We start from the raw sequence: 21032 nt of genomic DNA on the forward strand, positions 1-21032 counted from the left end.
CAGTTTCTGATTGCTGTTCTTTTGTGGGGGTGGGACCAGCTGAGCCTGATTACGTGGCTCCCTGCCTCAGAGCCTTTTTTTTTTTTTTTTCTTTTTTATCCCAGGTGTTCCAGTCGCATGTTGAAAGGGCACCGGGATCTGTTTCCCGTGCGGCGACCTTCTGCGCCGGCTTACACAGCGCCGCTGAGATTCACGGCGCTTTTTTTGCTCAGGAATCTCCTGGCCTGACTCCCTGTTCAGTCCCCTCTTTAATCAGATGAATGTGCGACTTCCCGGGGCTCCAATCGCAAGCCAAAAGGGCACCCGGACCAGTGTATTTTGTATGGAGAACCGCCGGCAGGGGCGCCAACAAAGCAGCCACGCGGGGCAAAGCAGCCCAGATGACCAAAAGAACTGCGCTGGCCACAACAGCCGCGCCGGCGACCCGTGGGGCTCCTCCGCCTGGGAATCTCCTGGTCCGTGGGCAATAAAAATGTGGCGTCCACTCACCCTCTGCGCTTTCACTGGGAGCTGCAACTCCGAGCTGTTCCTAAAGGGCCATCTTGGATCTCTCTCCCTAAGTTATTTTAAAATATACAATTATTACTGGCTATAGTCATCCTATTGTGCTATCAAATAATAGGTCTTAATTCATTCTTTCTATTTGTTTTGTACTCATTAACCATCCCCACCTCACTGCTAACCCCTACCCTTCTGAGCCTTTGGTAATCATCTTTCTGTTCTATAAGTTCAATTGATTTCATTTTTAAAACCCACAAATAAGTGAGAACATGTGATGTTTGTCTTTCTGTGCCTGATTTATTTAACTTAATATAGTGATCTCTACTTCCACTCATGTTGTTGCAAATGACTGGATCTCATTCTTCTTATGGGTGAATTGTACACCGTTTTTTATGTGTACCATATTTTCTTTATCCATTCATCTGTTGATGAGCATTTAGATTGCTTCCAAATCTTAGCTGTTGTAAACAGTGCTACAGCAAACATAGGAGTGCACATATTTCTGATATATAAAAGTTTTTGTATGTTGTCTGGCCAAAGCAACTTGCTCAGAAGTCATTAATCAATTCCATTATAGGTGATTTGTTTAATGTTTACAATTCTTATGGAGAAAACACACATTTAAAAAGTGTTCATTTTTTGCATGAGTGCTTAAAATACATATTTTTATTTAAAGACAACATTTAAAAATTATTCTAATATAACAACAGCAAAAATACAAGGCTGTAGTTACAGAAGAACTAAACTAGAATCTATTAAGTTATGCTCATGTTTACAATTGTGATTCTTTAATAAATACTGTTACTATGTAGCTCTATTGTAAGCTTTCAAGAATTGGTTTAAACACACACATATAGATACTGTCAGGTGTGGAAGGCTTTACAAATTATATTCCATGCACTCTTTGGACAGAGTTCTGAAAGAGACAGCCAGTCCCTAAGATAGGCAGAAAAAGGTTAAATTAACTCAGGCAAATAGGACTCATATAACATCCAAAACATGAGATTTTGCAACAAACAGAGAGTACTTCAGTATTGATCTGCTATCTTCTTTAGAACTAATTTCATCACACAGTTTAAGAAGGTGGACATTTCAACACCATTAAGTGCATTCAGGTGACATGTTTCTTTTATGTTAACCTGACTTCCTTGAATGGCCCAGTTAGTAAACTAGTCACTAGTAATTTAGTCACCAGGCAAATCAAGCCTGCAAGAAAGGAAGCCAGTATTCAAAATGCCATGTTACCACCTGAACCCCCTCAAATAGCTTATTTTCAACATTAATATGTATAACTTCAATAATGAGATGACTAAAGCAGACTCTTCCAACAAGATGAAAACAGCATCTCATTTAGATGCTCCTCTTTTCCTTCCATGTTACCTTTGACGAATGTTTTAGTTCTAAACAGTTTTTACAGTCCCAACATTAACATCGTTAACAGATTTATCAAGCTGTTTATACGTCATTTTGCTCACAATTGCTTCATGAATCTCTTGCTTTTCCCTCTGTTATGGACTCTGTTGTCTACATTTAAAGTGAACTTATTTCATAGTTTATTTCATGTTTCTAGTTCTTGGGTTACTAATGCATCTACGAGTTACTTTTGCTAAGTGTTCCTGATTTTCTTCCAGTAGATTATAATTTTTTGATATTTAAAATTTTTTAATGTGAGTTCACATTCATTGAGGCTGCTTTTTACTTTAGGAAACCCATGATGTGTCCTAGTCTTTAGAAGTGTCCCTAGAGAGTACTTTTGCAGAAATGTTGGAGATGTTGAAAGCCTTTGTGATTTTTTTTTTTTAGCTTGGGGCTCTCATGTCCAGTGTGACCTAGGCCTAGGCTTTCATGTTCTTGCAAGTAATCTTCTATGCTACTCATCTCTGGACAGGTACCTTGTTAACTCCATAGACATGTGAACAATTTTTTTTCAGTTCCCTTTTCATTTTATTCCTTTGAGTTTCTGGGCTTTATGCACAGATTACAAATTCCATTCCAGCCTCGCCCTGCTCACAACAAGCTTGAAGTCACATCTTTTCTTCTTTGGTTCTCTGGAATGTATTAAAGCTCTACCACCTTGAGGGCTTCCTTGAACCCAGACCTTCCTGGGGCTCAATGGAAGTCAGCTCCCACTTGCTGGTCTGCCTTTGGTCTCTACTTATTTTGTCTTTGGCTCGAGCAAAACAAAATACGTGTGTGTGTGTGTGTGTGTGTGTGTGTGTGTGTGTGTGTGTGTAGTATAGTTAGCCCTCTGTACCTGTGGGTTCTGCATTCTTGTGTTCTACCAATCTTGGGTCAAAATAATTCAGAATAAAAAAAAGGGCAGTTGCATCTGTGTTGAACATGTATAGACATTTTTTTCTTGTCATTGTTCTCTAACAATAAAATATAACAGCTATTTACATAGCATTTACATTGTATTAGGTACTATAAGTAACCTAGAGATGATTTGAAATATATAGGAGGATGTGCCTGGGTTATATGCAAATACTATGACATTTCATGTCAGGGACACCCATCGATTTTGATATCTGGCAGGGGTTCCTGTACTGTCAAACATTTCCACACGTGGGTTTGTGAGGGGTCTGAGTTAGGTTGGCTTCCCGCATTTAGGGAAGTGAGTCTGTCATGATCGTCGGCACTTGTTTTAAATTTTTGATATGTCTGTTTTGATACCATTTTAACATTTGCAGATTAAATCTGAAAATGCCAAGACATTAATGATATCTTTGAAGGATATTGAGAAATCATTATTGTAATAATAGAACTCATTGAAAAGGGGTCTATAATTTAATAAAATTACCAGTTCATCTTAAGATAAAGTGCTTACGAAGTAACAGCAGCTTAATTCTGTAGTATATTTGGGTACATAGACTACCTCAAAAGAAGAATTTAACATTTATTTTTGTAGAAAATAAGTAATTGTTAAATAGCCTGGGAAAATGTAGGTAAGTTTTACTTAATGCTGACTCATACTTTGTGGCTAGAAATGGCAGTGATATGAACATATGTGTTGTGCTGTTTATTAATATATTGCTTTTTATAAATCCCTTTTTTTGTTAATTAGGTAGAAACAGAAAAGAAAAATGTTCTTGATTTTGGTGACTTGACTTACGGAGGCTGGAAATCCCTCCCACTAAAATTAATAAACCGGACGCATGCCACTGTACCAATTAGACTGATTATTAATGCTGTAAGTATGACATATAGTAAGGAACTGTTTCCAGAATGCACTGATCTTACGAAGGTACATTTTTTTAAAGGATTTTGTTAACAAAGTTTGCATTACACTGTTGGCTTTACTGAACTGATTCTTGTATTTCTAAACAGAATGCCATAGCCTGGCACTGTTTCACGTTTTCCAAGGAACCCGTCCGAGCGCCTGCAGAAGTTGCTTCTTGCGCTGATGTGGTCACTCGGCTAGCAGGCCCTTCTGTGGTCAACTATATGATGCCTGCTAGTTATGATGGACAGGTAGGAGAGAACTGGCTTAGAAATAAAGAGGAAATTAAGCTTCTAAACTGCTTTTCTTTCATTAAGATTTTAGTCTTAATACCAGTTTATGTTAAGACAGATTTTTCTTTAATTTTATAGGATCCAGAATTCCTGATGATTTGGGTTCTTTTCCATACTCCAAAGAAACAGATCAGCTCTTCAGGTATCATGTTTACCTTTTGTAGGAATTGCTTTAATCTGTAGCTAAATAAACTACAAATTTGAGACTTATTTCCTTTGTCAATAAATGTCAATACTTTGAAATTTGTCAAGTATTGTAGACTGTTTTGAAAATGAGGCAGATGGCATGCCATTTAGGGTCAATCCTGTGTAAGTGTGGCAGGATTTTCAGTGCAGGCAGCACTGAAAACCTTTTGGAATATTTTGTGTTAATTTATCTTATCACATTTACCAGGTGGATGTTTTCTTTCTTTTTCCACCTTTCTCTTCACTCATTTCTATTCTTTTAACTCTTAAAAAAAAATTCTTGCCTAAATCTTCTTACTGCCCCTAAGGGCACTGTATGGGACTGCTGATGGCAATTACAATTAAATAACTCTGTTCTCTGAGCTAAAAGAATGACATTTTTTAGAGATTCTGGACTCAGCAGAAGAATTCTTAGCAAAAGTTGATATAGAAGTTGACAGCCCAAACCCGACACCAGTTCTTAGAAGTGTGAGTCTCCGAGCAAGAGCAGGAATAGCTAGGATCCACGCTCCCAGGGACTTGCAGGTAGTCTCATTCCTCCTCTCTACCGTTTGCTTTCCTTCATGCTGCTTTCACTTTGTGACAGTTTGTTGAAATGTCTGTCTTGCCCCATCCTCCAGACGATGCATTTGTTGGCCAAAGTGGCTTCCTCAACAAAGCAGCACTTACCTTTGAAAAATGCTGGGAACATTGAAGTTCATTTGGATATCAAGGTATGCACTTCTGTCAGAGTGCTATAAGATAGTCTTTCCTCAGACTATGAGAGCTCCTTACCTTGTACAGGCTGCTGTGGTCCACCTGGCCTGTCAGAGTGCCCTGAGCATCAGATGAAAGAATGACTGAGAGCTTTTAAAAACTGTAAATATATGCTGTGGTGCTTTTAAGTTTAGAGTCCAGTGTCTTAAATATGAGAACCAAGTTCTTAGTTACTGAAAAACATGCATGTCACCCTTTGGTTGGAGTTGGTGAAGAGTGATCCACACAGGTTGACATCATTTCTGAGACCTGAGGATGAGTGTGAGAGGGAGTTAGTGATCTGAAATTTGGGGTGAGGTATAAGATAAGGTTTGTTATAGAAGAGAAAGGAATATTCTTTCCAAGAGAATAGGACAAGTTGAGGCTGTGACAGATGAGGAGGGGACAAACAACCTGTCCTAGTAAATGAGAAAGGCACATAAGGCAGGAGTGACTGAGTGAAAGCCACATTTCTGTAAGTTGACATTCAGTTATGATTCTGTCACTATGTTTAGGTCCCAGAACAAGGAAGTCACTTTTCAGTGGATCCTAAGAATCTGTTCCTTAAACCTGGAGAAGAACATGAGGTTATTGTTTCATTTACTCCAAAGGATCCTGAAGCCTTTGAGGAAAGGTAATATAAAAATGTTTTAATGGGCTGGACATAGTGACTCATGCCTGTAATCCCAGCACTTTGGGAGGCGGAGGTAAGTGGATTACCTGAAGTCAGGAGTTTGAAACCAGCTTAGGCAGCATGACGAAACCCCATCTCTACTAAAGATACAAAAATTAGACAGGTATAGTGGTATGTACCTGTAGTCCCAGCTACTCGGGAGGCTGAGTTGGGAGAATCGCTTGAACTCAGGAGGCAGAGGTTGCAGTGAGCTGAGATTATGCCACTGCACTCCAGCCTGGGCAACAGAACGAGACTCCGTCTCCAAAAAAAAAAAAAAAAAAAGTTAAAATGACAAAGTTTTACTCGTCTCTCAAAACAGCCACCTACTTAGATGTGCTTTAAAATTCCACAACCTGAATGACAAAGTCCATATATTTTCTACCTAATAGATGGTATGACTCTGTTTAATTTCCTTTTATTTAGCTTCAGATTATCTTCTTTTTTTAACTAAAAATCTTTTAAACCAGTTGAATAGAAATGAATAAATTATTATTTTCAAGTATATTCTGACAAAAGTAAATAATAAGAGGTGTTTCTCATTCACTTTTTCTCCCGAAACTGTTAGTTGACCTTGTCAGCTGTTAAGATACCTTTCCCCATTTTTTCTCCAGGCCCATGACTTCTTAGCACCCAAATCATAAGTGAATATCAAATTAGAGTTAGAGCACCACTGGCATGAGTACTGAGCTTGCTTGTGTAACCGTAACTTAAAGTATACTCTCCTCTGAGACACATGTGGCTTATCCCCCTGCCTGGGTTGTAGAACACTTTATCATGTGCTCAGTCTGCTCTTGTGACCTTACAGAAGAGGAGAGTCTTGCTTGCACCAGTATGAATGCCTGTGCCTGGAATGCTTGCCCTCAGCTTCCCTGGGCTGACTCCTTCTGGGAGGCTTTCCTCCACTCTTCCCAAATGTCTCAAAAATAGCATTCCTAAAACTCCGTGGTTTCTCACACCCCCTGTGCAGGTGCCATTGCGATTGTCTCTCTCCTTGTCTTTATTCTCTGCAGCGCAAGCTCTAAGGGTGGGAATTTCATCATATCCTCAACACCTAGCTCGCTCTTTTGGACAACGCAAACATGTAGGAAACAGTCGCAAAAAGAAATCAAATACAGGACCTTCAATTCAGATTTCTTTCTTTCTTAGGATCTTGAAAATATTTGTGCAGCCATTTGGACCTCAGTATGAAGTAGTGTTAAAAGGTGAAGTCGTTTCTTCAGAAAGTAAACCGCTGTCACTTGGACCTTGCTTAGATATTCCATCAATTTTGTCCAACAAACAATTTCTGGCTTGGGGAGGAGTCCCTCTTGGTAGAACACAGTAAGTGTCAAAGATTGACACATGGTCAGTCCACTATTTGTACATATTTTGGAGCAGACCACAAATTAATGTTTGCAGGAAAATTTTGTCATAATAGATACTCTTCAGGCTCAATTGTGCAGAACTGGAAAAGCCTCCTAGATGGGCATGTGTCCTGATTGAGCTTTTCTTTAACATATATTCCAGTCCTGCAAAGAGCACCTGACACATGACCAACCATATAGTTGCTGCTGAAGACTGAGTATCCGCTTAAACTCACTGCCACTCTGTATTTTTCAAAAGCCAGCCGAGAGAGAGATTTATGGAGAACTGCATAGAGAATATGCAGTATATCCATTCTTCTAAATGACCTAAATTTCCCAGTCAGCAACCACATGGTTTTAGCAAAACCCATGGAAGTGCTTTTGATGCACCAGACTTGAGTGTCATACTTCCCGACCACAGCGAATGGAGCACCTAAGGGAGAGGGGCACCTTAAGAAATGGGAGGTAGTATTTACTGTAAAATTGTTTGGTGGTTTTGTTTTGTTTTGTTTCTTGAGACTCCCTGTATTGCACAGGTTTATCTTTAAAAGTGTCTCTGAAAGAAACATCTCTCAGAAGCCTATGGCAGAAACAGTTACACTTCACTCAAGCAGTAACTGGCTTGTTCTTGACATTTGAACACGTTTAACTGATGATGTGACTCCATGGAAACCTAGCTTCTCCCATCCCACCTGATAACTCTGTACTTGCAAATGATAACCACAGTGCTTTACAAATTACAAAATAAATAAATGAAAATGAAAACTTTACAAAATAATGTTTCTTTCGGGTGATTCTTCCCCAGTCATTGTACCTGTGAAAGGCTTTTCCTGGAGGTGTCAATAGCCAAAGTTGTCTGTGTTTCTCTTAACACAAGGTAGATGAGACACAGACCTCAGCTGCTGATTTATTAGCTGCTGATCTTCCCCAAATTTAAGTAAAATAGAGATTTACTCATGTATTCTGTTCTCTAGTGAAGACAGGATTCACAGTTTCAACAAATGTAGTGTTTTTATCAGTCAGCTGCTATTATATGTCCATTCTTGTGCATTGCAGCTTCTTTAAAAGTAGAGTTACTTCAATATACTGTTTAAAACCCTACTTTGTGCAAATGAGCCTCTTAGCCTAGGACCCCTTGTTTCCCTGAAAGCTCACTTGGATAAACTAGGTATTCAGGGTAGGTGTGGCATTGACTTAATGACTTGATGAATTTCTTCACCTGGATTTTCATTGATTAATGTTTTATGTGACAGATATTTATACACATAGTGTAAATAATATGGTCAGGTGCAGAGCTATCACTAGGTAGAGATTAAACCAAAAAGCCTCTATGGTGAGTCTTGAGCATACATTTTCAGCAACATAGAATCTAGAGACAATACTAGGCTGCTGAGATGGCTCACGTAGTCAGTCCATCTCTAGACATTGTGGTTGGCTTTATTTGGCTTAGTTTTTATGATAATAGTAATATCCATGGAGGAAAACCATATTTAAAATGTGTAATTGTTTTTAGGCTTCTGAAACTAGCTTTAAGAAATAATTCTGCATCTACAACTCAACATTTACGACTGCTTATTAAAGGACAAGATCAGGACTGCTTTCAGGTTCGTAGAGTACATGGACTCTTGTTATGTCTTCTGTTTTATCAGGGTCTGGATCACTTACATATGTAGACCCTTTTGTGTTATTTATCTCTTAAGAATTTGTGTTAACGATATGTTTTATTTGTACTACTGCTTTGTTATATGCAGTGACTGTCTTTAAATTTTAGCTTCAGAACACTTTTGGTTCAGAACAGCGATTGACCAGTAACTATGAGATCAGAATTCACCCAAAGGAAGACATTATCATCTCTGTATTGTTTGCACCTACTCGATTATCTTGCATGTTGGCTAGACTGGAAATCAAACAACTTGGAAATCGATCACAACCAGGCGTTAAGTTCACAGTAAGATCATTTTATTCCTTTTCCCTTCCCCTTGAGTTTATGCCATGTTATAACTGGTTGAATGTTGTAAGTTATATACTTTGCTTTTTATAAGTGAAAATACGTAATTATCTAGACTTAAAAGTTAGGAAGTAATTTATATGCCTTGCAGAATTGGACAGTTATAATAAGCAGCCAGCATACCAGTCTTTCTAATGCTTTTAAGTTTCATTTTAATTTGGAAACGTTGAAATGTACCTAGCTTTTTAGGAATATATCTTTGGGTAAATCCAGGTGGAGCTGTTTAAGATACTAACTTTCCCATTAAGTTTTACTTTTTCAATTCAACAAAAATACTGTCTTGTCTATTCAGTCTGCTATAACTAAATACCACTGGGTAATTCATAATAAACAACAGAAATTTACTGCTCACAGTTCTGGAAGTTGGGAAGCCCAAGATCAGGGTGCTAGCAGATGCGTTGTCTGGTGATGGTTGCCCTCTGCCTTTTTGTGCCCACATATAGTGGGAAGGGTATTAAGTCTCCAGTCTTTTATAAGGGTATTAAGCCCATTCACAGGGCAGGAGCCCTCATGGCTTAATCACTTCCCCAAAGGCCACATCTCTTAGTACTGTCACACTGGGGACTAGGTTTCAGCATGTGAATTTGGGGGGGTGACATCACCATTTAGACCATACCAAATATCCATTGACTAAATTTCCTAGCCTCTGTTCCAGATGCTGGGGATACAAAGACGAGAGTTTTTATGCTTTTTAATTGTCAGTATAATAGGTAAAAAGGATTTAAAGCCATTGTGTAGACACATTCACAGCAATTAGAGATGAAAGTGATAAGTCATAGAGGAAAGGAAGCAATGGAAGACAGTCGGAGGAAACTCCAGTTACATGGATGTGCATACCTTATAACTGCACAAGTGTTTGGCAGTGGGGTTGGGGCTCAAATTTTGGTTCTATATCCTATTGTTAAAGAGGGAATGTGATAAATTACAAGATTAACAATATCTAAAAGTTTTTAAAGTTAGATATGTATTACAGCTTTATTTGACACTGGAGCTTGACCTCTGTTTCCAGTAGAGCCACTTGATTGGCCCCATGAGCTGCGCTGGACAGGAGAACCCAGGGAGCCAGCCCTGTCTCTGTTACTTACACTCACCTTGGATTAGGCATTTCCTCTCTCATCTCATCAGCAGCTACTTGCTGTCCCAACTTGCCAATTTGGTTGTGAGGAACAAATGAAATGATCTGTGTTTTGAATACCATAAAGCATGATGGGACTGCAAATAAAAATGTATTGATTATTTGTTACATGTTGATTGTATTCCGGGCACTACCCTCAATCACTATGTGGATGCTATGATTGAATGTGTCTCCCAAATTTCTGTATTAGAAACTTACTCTGCAATACAGCAGTGTAGGGAGATGGATCCCTTTGGGAGGTGTTGCCCTCAGGAATGGATTAATGCTGTTATAAAAAGGTTTGAGGGAAGGAGTTTGGCCCTTTTGCCCTTCTACCTTCTGCCATGTAAGGACACAGCATTTCTCCTCTCTGGAACTTGCAGGATTCAAGGTGAGATCTTAGAAACAGAGAGCAGCCCTCACTAGAAACCGGCACCTGATCTTGGACTTCCAGCCTCCAGAACTGTAAAGAATGAATTTCTGTTCTTTATAAATTACCCAATCTATAGTATTCTGTTACAGCAACACTGATAGACTAAGATGGTGGATTGTCACATTTTTATCTTCAAAACAACTGTCCAGGATAATACTACTCTTGCCATTCTGCACATGTGTAAACTGAGGCTGCAAGAGATGCGTGGCTGTGATCGTGCATCTTACTTGCTGGTCAGTGATAGAGACAAGGTTCAAATTCAGGCTGGCTGAATGCAGAGCACACATTTATTTATTGTGTAGTCTCTAGGGTACTAATAACAGCTTTATGTATTGGAGCAGTGGTTCTCAACCAGAGCTTGTGTTACTGCTAGGGGACATTGGCAGAATCTGGAGTTACTTTTGGTTTGTCATAACTGGGGACAGGACAAGAAGGCTACTGGCACCAAGTGGATAGAGGTGAATATCCGAGAAAGCCCAGGACAGTTCTAACCACAAATAATCATACAGCTCAACATTTCAGTAGTACTGAGGTTAGGAACAATGGTTTCTCTTCTTTAATCTGGATTTACTGGTGTGAGTCAGATTTATTTCATTTAATCATTGTTTTTTTCTTTACTTTTTTATTTTGTGAGACAGAGTCTTGCTCCATTGCCAGGCTGGAGTGCAGTGGTGGGATCTCAGCTCACTGCAACCTCCGCCTCTCAGGTTCAAGCAGTTATCCTGCCTCAGCCTTCCGAGTAGCTGGGACTACAAGCACACGCCATCATGCCCAGCTAATTTTCCTATTTTTAGTAGAGACAGGATTTCACCATGTTGGCCAGGATGGTCTCCATATCTTGACCTCATGATCCGCTCACCTCGGCCTCCCAAAATGCTGGGATTATAGGTGTGAGTCACGAGGCCAGCCAATCATTTTTTTTTTTGTTCTTAACCTTGTTACTCAGTAGTAATTTTGTGATTTCTTAGGCTTTAAAAATACAGGCAGAATACTTACAATGAGTGTTTTCAAAGGTACCTTTTTCCCTTTTATTTGCTATTTAGTTTTATAGATAAACTTACTTGTAAGTTTCTATGGAAAAGGGAAAATTAGAAACATTTTTGCTGCTGAAACTACCAGAGGTCACTTTGAGTGAGGGAGGATTTGTAGGAGTTTCCAATCTGAAAACCTTTGAAATGCTTTGTATTTATTTATTTTGAGACATGGTCTCATTCCGTCGCCTGGCCTGGAGTACAGTGGCATTATTTCAGTACACTGCAACCTCCACCTCCCGGATTCAAGCGATTCTCCTGCCTCAGCCTCTCAAGTAGCTGGGATTACAGGCGCCCATCACCATGCCCGGATAATTTTTGCATTTTTAGTAGAGACGGGATTTCACCATGTTGGCTAAGTTTGTCATGAATTCCTGACCTCAAGTGATCCGCCCCTCTTGGCCTCCCTGTGTTGGAATTACAGGCGTGAGCCACTATGCTGAGCTTGAAATGCCTTTTATTTGTACTAAAAGTCAAGACAGTGCACATTGATGAGGTGCCTGAAATTACTTTTTCAAAATATTATTTTGATTAAGTACATAACACAACTCAGAATAAGTTATGATGGTTTCAAGTTTGCAAGGGATTCTTTGCAACCTATTTTAGTATAGATTGAGTATCCCTAATCTGAAAATTCAAAATCATGATGCTCCAAAATCAGAAACGTTTTGAATGCCAACACGATGCTCGAAGGAAATGCTCTTTGGAGCATTTTGGATTTTGGATTTTTGAATTAGGGATGTTCAACCGGTGTAATGTAAATTTTCCCAAATCTGGAACACTTCTGGCCCCAAGCACTTCAAATAAGGTATACTCAACCTGTAATTCAGAATGAAAGATAGTTGTTAAAGATGTGCATTTCAAAGAGTATAGAAAGTTTCCAGCAGGGTGTTTTCCTTACATTTGTCTTTATGAGGTGTATTCTGTGAAGCCTTGCTTACTGCAAGGGTTGAGCCCTGTGGAAGCAGCAGCAGATGGATTCCCAAGCCTGATTCTAGTGTGCTACTTCCCCAGTTGACAGTGTATCTGTCCTTCAAGAGTCGTTAAGAGTTCTTGTCTTTAGCTTAGTCCTTTTTACATGTTTCTCTCTGACACTGGCTGGACTGCACACTAAGAGAATTATAAATAGAGTTTCCCCAAAAACATTTTATTATGAAAAGTTTCAGAATTACTGCGAAGTTGAAAGGCTTATACACTAAACACTCACATACACTATCACTTAGATTCTACAGTTAACATTTTGCTATATTTTGTCTCCCACATATCTAGCCATCCATCAATTCATCTTTTTTTTTTTTTTTAATTATACTTTAAGTTCTGGGATACATGTGCAAATTTGTTACATAGGTATACACATGCCATGGTGGCTTGCTGCACCCATCAACCCATCATCCACTCCTCCCTGTGTCCATGTGTTCTCATTGTTCACCTCCCACTTATGAGTGAGAACATACGGCCTTTGGTTTTCTGTTCCTGTGTTAGTTTGCTGAGGATGATGGTTTCTAGCTTCATCCATGTCCTTGCAAAGGACATGAACCCCATCCCTTTTTATGGCTGCATAGTATTCCATAGTGTATATGTGCCACATTTTCTTTATCCATTCTGTCATTGATGGGACATTTGCGTTGGTTCCAAGTCTTTGCTACTGTGAACAGTGCTGCAGTAAACATACGTATGCATGGGCCTTTATAGTAGAATGATTTATAATCCTTTGGATATATACCCAGTAATGGGATTGCTGGGTCAAATGATATTTCTGGTTCTAGATCGCCACACTATTTTCCACAATGGTTGAACTTTACACTCCCACCAACAGTGTAAAAGCGTTCCTATTTCTCCACATCCTTTTTAGCATCTGTCGTTTCCTGACTTTTTAATGATTGCCATTCTAACTGGTGTGAGATGATACCTCATTATAGTTTTGATTTCTCTAATGACCAGTGATGAAGAGCTTTTTTTCATATGTTTGTTGGCCACATAAATGTCTTCTTTTGAGAAGTGTCTGTTCATATCCCCCAGTTGCTCTGTCCCAGGGAGATGGAAGTTTTATCTGTAAGCCTCTGACTGGGGCTGCTGTATTTTTTCAGAGATGCCCTGCCCAGAGAGGAGGAACCTCGAGAGGCAGTCTGGCTACAGAGGCTTTGCCATGCTGTGGTAGGCTCCCTCCATTTCAAACTTACCAGCAGCTTTGTTTACACTGTGAGGGGAAAACCGCCTACTCAAGCCTCAGCAATGGCAGATGCCCCTTCCCTCACCAAGCTCGAGCGTCCAAGGACGACTTCAGATTGCTGTGCTGGCAACGATAATTTCAAGCCAGTGGGTCTTAGCTTGCTGGGCCCCATGGGGGTGGGATCCATTGATCTAGACCTTGGCTCCCTGGCTTCAGCTCCCTTTCCAGGGGAGTGAATGGTTCTGTCGCGCTTGCGTTCCAGGCACCACTGGAACCCAGGGAGCCAGCCCAAATGGCTGCCCAGTTTTGTGCTTGAAACCCAGGGCCTTGGTGGCATAGACACCAGAGGGACTCTCCTGGTGTGCGTGTTGCGAAGACCACGGGAAAAGCATAGTATCTGAGCCAGAGTGCATTGTTCCTCACAGTACAGTCCCTCACGGCTTCCCTTAGATAGGGGAGGGAGTTCCCCGACCCCTTGTGCTTCCCAGGTAAGGCGACAGCCCACTCTGCTTCAGCTCACCCTCCGTGGGCTGGTACCCACTGTCTAACCAGTCCCAGTGAGATGAGCTGGGTACCTCTGTTGGAAATGCAGAAATCACCTGCCTTCTGCATTGATCTTGGAAACTGCAGACCAGAGCTGTTTCTATTTGGCCATCTTGCCAGCCACCAGTTCATCTTTTTAATGCATTTCAAAGTAAATTGCAAGTATTAGTATATTTTAGTATATTAGTGTATAAACTTCTTAAGCAAACATTTCTGTACTAATCTTTGCATTATTCCTCTGTCATTTAAGTTTGGCTTTTGAAATAGTTCATTCTTAGCAAATCAGAAATCAAATTCTTTTGCAGCTCTTTGGTTTGTTTTTTTCCTTAAGACGAAGTCTTTAATATATTGTTGGACTGGAAATGGGTAACTATTACCCAAAATATACAAACTTTAGAATTTTTAACTGTATTAAATCTTTCTGAATTTTCTTCTAACTGTAATTCAGTGTTCCTCTTTCTGCTTACATTAAAATAATTTTGGACATGTATATTCTTTTAGATACCTTTGTCTGGATATGGAGGAACAAGTAATCTTATTTTGGAAGGCGTTAAAAAATTATCTGACAGTTACATGGTAACAGTGAATGACTTAGTACCTGGCAAAGAAAGTAAAATCGTTTTTTCTGTCCGCAACACTGGCTCCCGAGCAGCTTTTGTTAAAGCAGTAGGTTTTAAGGATCCTCAGAAAAAAGTTTTGCTGGATCCTAAAGTATTGAGGATTTTTCCAGATAAATTTGTACTCAAGGAAAGAACACAAGAAGTAAGTATAAAAATTTCTGTGCTAAAAACATCAACTCATTTTAAAATTAAGTTAATAATTATGTATTTTAAGGCCAAAAGCTAAAATAATATTTGAAAATAATGTACAAGTAGAAGTACTTATATGTTCTTGGAAATGCTATGCATATGCCCTTGTGTCTATATCGAATTTGTAGGCTCGTAAGATTGTTGAATCAGAGTGAAATGACTTAAGAAAGATATTTAATATTTACTCCTGTTTTTTTTTTTCTTGGCCTCAGGATGTTACTTTAATATATAATCCATCAGACAGAGAAATCAATAATAAAACTGCAACAGAACTATCAACTGTATACTTATTTGGTGGAGATGAAATTTCAAGACAGCAATATCGAAGGTAAATTACTTATCTTACGCAATGTTAGGAACCATTCAGTAGAAATGATGAAAGCTTCAGTGGCTAGGAATTTGGAATTTTTAGAACGTATCACTATTTATTAGTGAACTGGTAGATGAAATATCTTGATAGGATTTATGTGACTAATGAGCTACCACAATGTGAGGAAAAAATACCTGTAGGAAACTCATCTCCTGTATTTTCTTCGAATGTGCCTTCTTTTTTGGACGTAACTATTGTGCCACTCTTCCCTTACTCAGTAGGTGCATCATACTTCATAATAGGACCATTTTCATAATGTACTCTTGATGACATGTCCAGAGACAGTGTGTCAGTTTTATAAAAGATTTAAGAACTACTGAATGATTATATTGTATAAACACAGGGGACTAGTTTATAATATTTCTGGGAATGCTGTGAATTATTTGAAAGGATCAAGTTGAATTTTTGAAATGTGTAAGATGTTTAACTTGTAGCTACTTAAAAAGTGTGAACTGCTGTAAAATCTGATATATCTAATTTAAATTTAGGGTGGGTTAACTGGCTCATGACCAGCACTTTGGGAGGCTGAGGTGGGAGGATTGCTTGAGGCCAGGAGTTCAAGACCAGCCTGGGCAAAATAATGAGACCCTGTCTCTACAAAAGAAATAGGAAATTTAGTTGGGTGTGGTGGTGTGCACCTGTAGTCCTTGCTACTTTGTAGGCTGAGGTGGGAAGAAGATCACAGTCCCAGGAGTTCAAGGTTGCAGTGAGCTGTGATTGCACCACTGCATTCCAACCTGGGCGACAGAGCCCAGACCTCTCAAATAAATAAACAAGCAAGCAAATAAATAAATGCAACAGAGCCAGACCTCGCTCATAAATAAATAAATAAATAAATAATATAAACATAGTTTGATATGCTGAACTGTTGGAAAATTTAGGGTATTGATTAAGGTTTAGGCCTGATTTAAACATGAATTCTCTTACTGTAAAGTGTAGCTTCCTAGTTTAGAGGATCTAACATAGGATGAGTGTGACTCATGGTGTGTCATCTGCTAATAAAAAATCATTAGAAAGGGGATGTGAAGGAATACGCCTGTCTCCTTCTGAACCTTTGTGTTTGGCTGTGTTTTATTCTGATACAGAATTTGGGAAATTGTTTTGTTTTTAATTTGTTGAGTGTCATTGGAATGTTTACAAGAAGGAATTTAATGGTGACTTGCTACATAATGTTAGAACAGACCAAATGAAAAGCTTGCCTTTGAACCTGGTTTCGTGTCTTAATTATTTTGGAAATAGAAACTGGCATTTAGAGAAATCACATTATGAGGTATTCTGATGTTTTTCTGTCTCTCCATTGGGATATAGAAATCAGCATATTGTTTTCAAACTCATCTTTGCCGTAAAGTTTATAGTAATGACATTTTCTTTGTGGACATCTGAGTATTATAGAGAAATTTACATTTCAGTTTTCTCACCTCAAAGATTTTCTGGAAGGAATCAGATAAATGTAGTTATATGGTAATTTAAATATTCCCCTTCAAATCTTTTCATTTTTTACCAAGTTCTTTTGTGTTCTGAGAAAAATTACCAAATTATCACAAATAATGAAAATGTAAGACTTGAAAAGAATCTAAGTTAACTCTTCTTGCTACTGTTTTTCTAAGGAGTTCTTATTTGATGTTAATATTTAACTGAGACTGATAATTTTACTACAAGTGTAATTTTTGAGGAAACTTCCAAAACAGGTTTTCTTTTAAGTATAAAGTCTATGTACTAATGTATCAATATAAGTGGAATTTGCCAAATGCATTAGTGAAAATCCAATTAAAGTCATTTTATATATAGTGTCACTTTTGAATTAAAAAAAAAAAAAATCTCTTCTGGCAGGGCCCTGTTACATAAGCCAGAGATTATAAAACAGATACTTCCAGAACGCAGTGTGCTTCAAAACATTAATTTTGCTGAAGCATTTCAAGATGAGCTATTAATAACTGAAGGTAAGAATTTCAACATGTCTTGTTTGGGTCATTTATAGTATTATCTAGGTCCAGTGATGTGATACAAGAAGGAAGTATAAGTTTAGATACAGTGTTAGGCAGAGTTTGAGCCATAGCTCTGCTGTATGAGTTTGAATGAATTACATCATTGAATGTCAGTTTTCTTATCTTGTAAATGGGAAGAAAGGCGATGTCTAACTTTGCATCCATACGGAGTTGTTATAAGGATTCGATGAAAGAGCTTTGCTGCTGTATAAATGTTACATGTTACTAATACTTTCTGCATTTATTCTCTAGGCAGGCTTGTAAACAGGAAGAGGGAAATGGTCATTGTTAAATCAAATTAATTGCTACTTATATTTGATTGCAAACTCCCACTCATTTTGAGGTTACTGTGCTGTAGTGCCTTTTGTAAGATTTATGGAAGATGTAGTGGTGGCAAAAAAAAAAAAATCAAAATAGACACTAATGAGGTGACACTAACCTAGATGGTTAGCCCTGTTTCCACTAAACATTTCAAATATTTAACAACATTTATTATTCATACAAAATAGAAATATATTGAGACATACAGACTGTAAAAATATATATACAGATTTTCACCATGGTATTGTTTATAATAGCAAGAAGTTAGAAGTAACCTTAATGCCCAAGACTCGGGAGTCATTTAATTATGCAGTAGAATATTTTGAAGCCATTAGAACAATAATATGAATCCGTACTGAATGATATAGAAAGCTCTTCATTTATTACAAAAACTTTTTGAAGTTTGCAAAGTAAGATCTCATTTTGGTAAAAATTATTACATATATATTTACATAAGTAAGATCACATGCATATATACACCAAAATAATAAGTGGCTAGTTTTCTTGGTGGAATAAATTTCAGGTGGTAGCTTTTTCCTGTTTTTATTTTCTAGTTTTTTAATGATAGACTATGTTTTGCTTCTGAAATACGAAGTGATAGAAGGATATGTATGCCATGGTAGGGATGACGTTGAGTAGTCTGTGAACTTTTCAGTAAAGTGGGTGTCTAGATCATCTCCTCAAAGGGAAGGCAGGGATGAGGTGATTAAAAATGACAGAAAGACTTGGAATGGACTTCTCAGGAGTGTGCTAAAGGAACAGAACAAAGGAAAGGAACCTTGGATTTGGAGTTGAAACTCAAGACTCATCTGTCCCACTTCAGAGCCACCTCTTCCTCATAGGAAGGATCAAAATACAAGATAAGCTGTGAAGACTGTAATTTAAGTAGGGAGCAGTGGTTCAGACGCTGGCATAGTTCCATCATATGGCAACAGTCCTCTCATTGAATGATGGATGCATCCTGAGAGGACAAGGTGCCAGCCAGTTTGTGGACACTGGATGTAGAGGTACCAGATGCAGTCCTTGTCCATGAGGGGCTTACAGACTCAGAGGAAGACAGATGACTCAGGTGTGATGTGAAAAGGGCTGTGAGAGAGAGAGCTGTGTTTAGGAATCTGGGAGGGTACCTTACTTGGAGATGATTCTTGAGGTTTACTTGAAGAGGAGGAGTTGGTGAAGTGGAAAAGATGGGACCAGAGTGAGGAAGAGTGCCCCAGGTAGAGCTGCATGTCCAAAATAAGTACACATGTTGTACTAAGAGTTGTGTTGACACAGCCAACCAAGAGCTCAAGTAGCCTGTCAGAATCACCCATCTAAGATGGGGTTGAGTTGGGACTTAGGCCAAGTCTTTGGGACACCAGAATTTCACCTCAAGGAGTACTGTATTCCTTGTGATTGTAAGTTTATTGTCCAGATGAATGGAGGAAACAGTTTCACTTTTTTGTGTTGGTTAGTACCATAGATCACCTGTGAAAACACTGCAGTTGAAGCTTTTATGGGATGAATTTCAGTAACATTTGCATGAGCATGTTACTATTCTAAGGATTTGTAACAATCTTGCTTTTACAAAATGTGTAATTTGTGGCACATGTTTTTGTAGTCGATTTAAACTTTTTCAGTTAGGAGACTTGGTTAAGTTATAAATTTAAATTTATAATTACTGTGTTCTTTTAAAATTTCCATGTCAAAATATCAATACTTAAAGACTATCTAATATATATATAAAATGCCAAGTGTATTTTATAACATTTCTTATAAATACAAATTTGGGTGGCCTAATCTAGAGATGTTCATCTTGAGCACTATTTCTAGATTTACTTTAAATTGAATGCCTGTGAGACTGCCACTTAAAAATCGTGGACCCTTAACCTCTGTGCTTCCAATTCCTTCTCTTTGCAGTGAGGTAATAGTACCTATCTCAAATAATTGTTCTGAAAATTAACTAAATTAATATATATAAAGGGATTAGAACAATGCCCGCATTAAGCTTCATATAAATGTTGCCATATTATATCTACGAAAGCGTTCTTATTTTAATGCTCACAATCCTTGATATAGATCATTATCTATATTATAGCTGAAGAAACTAAAGTTCAGAGAGGTTAAGTAACTTGCCAAAGGTCACAGAATGAATGAGTGGCAAAGGTAGTTCAAATTTAGCTTCCAAACCTGAGCTGTCAGCCACTGGTGCTGAACTGCCTGCCTGTAATTTTGTGCCAGACTGTGTACTACTAATCCAAATGTCACCTCCCCTAACCCCGGCAACTAATAGTCTATAACTATAAATATATACATATATCTGTTACTTTGTGCTGTGCTTGTGTGAAGATTCATGTATTTCAAACATTATTTTCTATTTCAGTATATGATCTCCCCCAGCGGCCTAATGATGTTCAGCTTTTTTATGGAAGCATGCGTAAAATTATACTTTCAGTAATTGGAGGATTCAGGGATTGCATTTCTAGCAGAGAATTCCTTCAGTCTTCTTCCAAAGCTAGCTTGGAATCTACAAGGTAAAACAAATGAACAGAAATATTTCACCAGATTTCAGGATGATTCGATTCATAGCAGAGCTGATCTTTTTTCCTGTACTTTACTATTATTATTATTTTGTCTCAAAATTTTTATTTCACCTTTATTTTAAATTTAGGTTGAAAATAATTTCAAACTTTCAGGAGAGTTTAAAAATAGTGCAGAGAATTTCCATATGATCTGCAGTCAAACTCACGGTTGTTAACAGTTTACCACTTTATCCTCTATTTGTATAGAACTTTTTTGTATAGAACTCTCTTTCAGAATAGAGTTTCTCAGCCTTTCCTTATCTTTCCTGACTGAGATAATACAGAAGGTTGGATTATTGTATCAGATCCACAGAATCAAAGACTTCATCCAGAATTAAGCTTACTGGTAATTTTAGATGAAGCCTGGAGAAGTCTGTGACTGGTGGTGGCACTTCCTAGGTCCTTTTTGCAGCATTAATACTTGAGCTCTTGTTCAGATTTGACACAGGGTCCCTAAATTATGCATGTGCTACATGGCTTACCTGAAAGGGGGAGTTATATTGAGCATGAAAGTTCTATTTTGTACTTTGATAATTACATAACTTCTGTGGTAATTTTTCAATAACTATCCCATAAGATCAGAATCTTAGGTTTCTTTACCACCAATAATTCTAGAAAGAGGAGATATATCTTGCAAAAAGCATTCCATAGATAAGGACATTAGTGTGTTTGTTAGGAGATCTGTCATTAGCAGGATCACCAGGAGACTTCACCAAATCACCCTTCTTTTTTC

At 38.2% G+C, this 21032-nt stretch overlaps 1 protein-coding gene across 12 annotated transcripts in view; it reads left to right on the forward strand.

Annotated features, from left to right (window-relative positions):
• Positions 1–21032, forward strand: part of CEP192 (centrosomal protein 192) — a 132466-nt gene that overhangs the window by 84021 nt on the left and 27413 nt on the right. For all 12 annotated transcript variants that reach the window (XM_032293452.1, XM_032293445.1, XM_032293446.1 and 9 more), the window contains 13 exons: positions 3566–3691; positions 3829–3972; positions 4093–4156; positions 4586–4725; positions 4821–4913; positions 5451–5569; positions 6758–6931; positions 8468–8558; positions 8726–8902; positions 14755–15015; positions 15275–15390; positions 17263–17372; positions 20101–20251. In XM_032293452.1, coding sequence (XP_032149343.1) covers positions 3566–3691; positions 3829–3972; positions 4093–4156; positions 4586–4725; positions 4821–4913; positions 5451–5569; positions 6758–6931; positions 8468–8558; positions 8726–8902; positions 14755–15015; positions 15275–15390; positions 17263–17372; positions 20101–20251 — 1766 coding nt within the window. The remainder of the gene's footprint in view (positions 1–3565; positions 3692–3828; positions 3973–4092; positions 4157–4585; positions 4726–4820; positions 4914–5450; positions 5570–6757; positions 6932–8467; positions 8559–8725; positions 8903–14754; positions 15016–15274; positions 15391–17262; positions 17373–20100; positions 20252–21032) is intronic.

Source organism: Sapajus apella, unplaced genomic scaffold (genome assembly GCF_009761245.1).
Source record: "Sapajus apella isolate SASKATOON/1434 unplaced genomic scaffold, GSC_monkey_1.0 scaffold29, whole genome shotgun sequence".
In the NCBI taxonomy this organism is placed as follows: domain Eukaryota; kingdom Metazoa; phylum Chordata; class Mammalia; order Primates; family Cebidae; genus Sapajus; species Sapajus apella.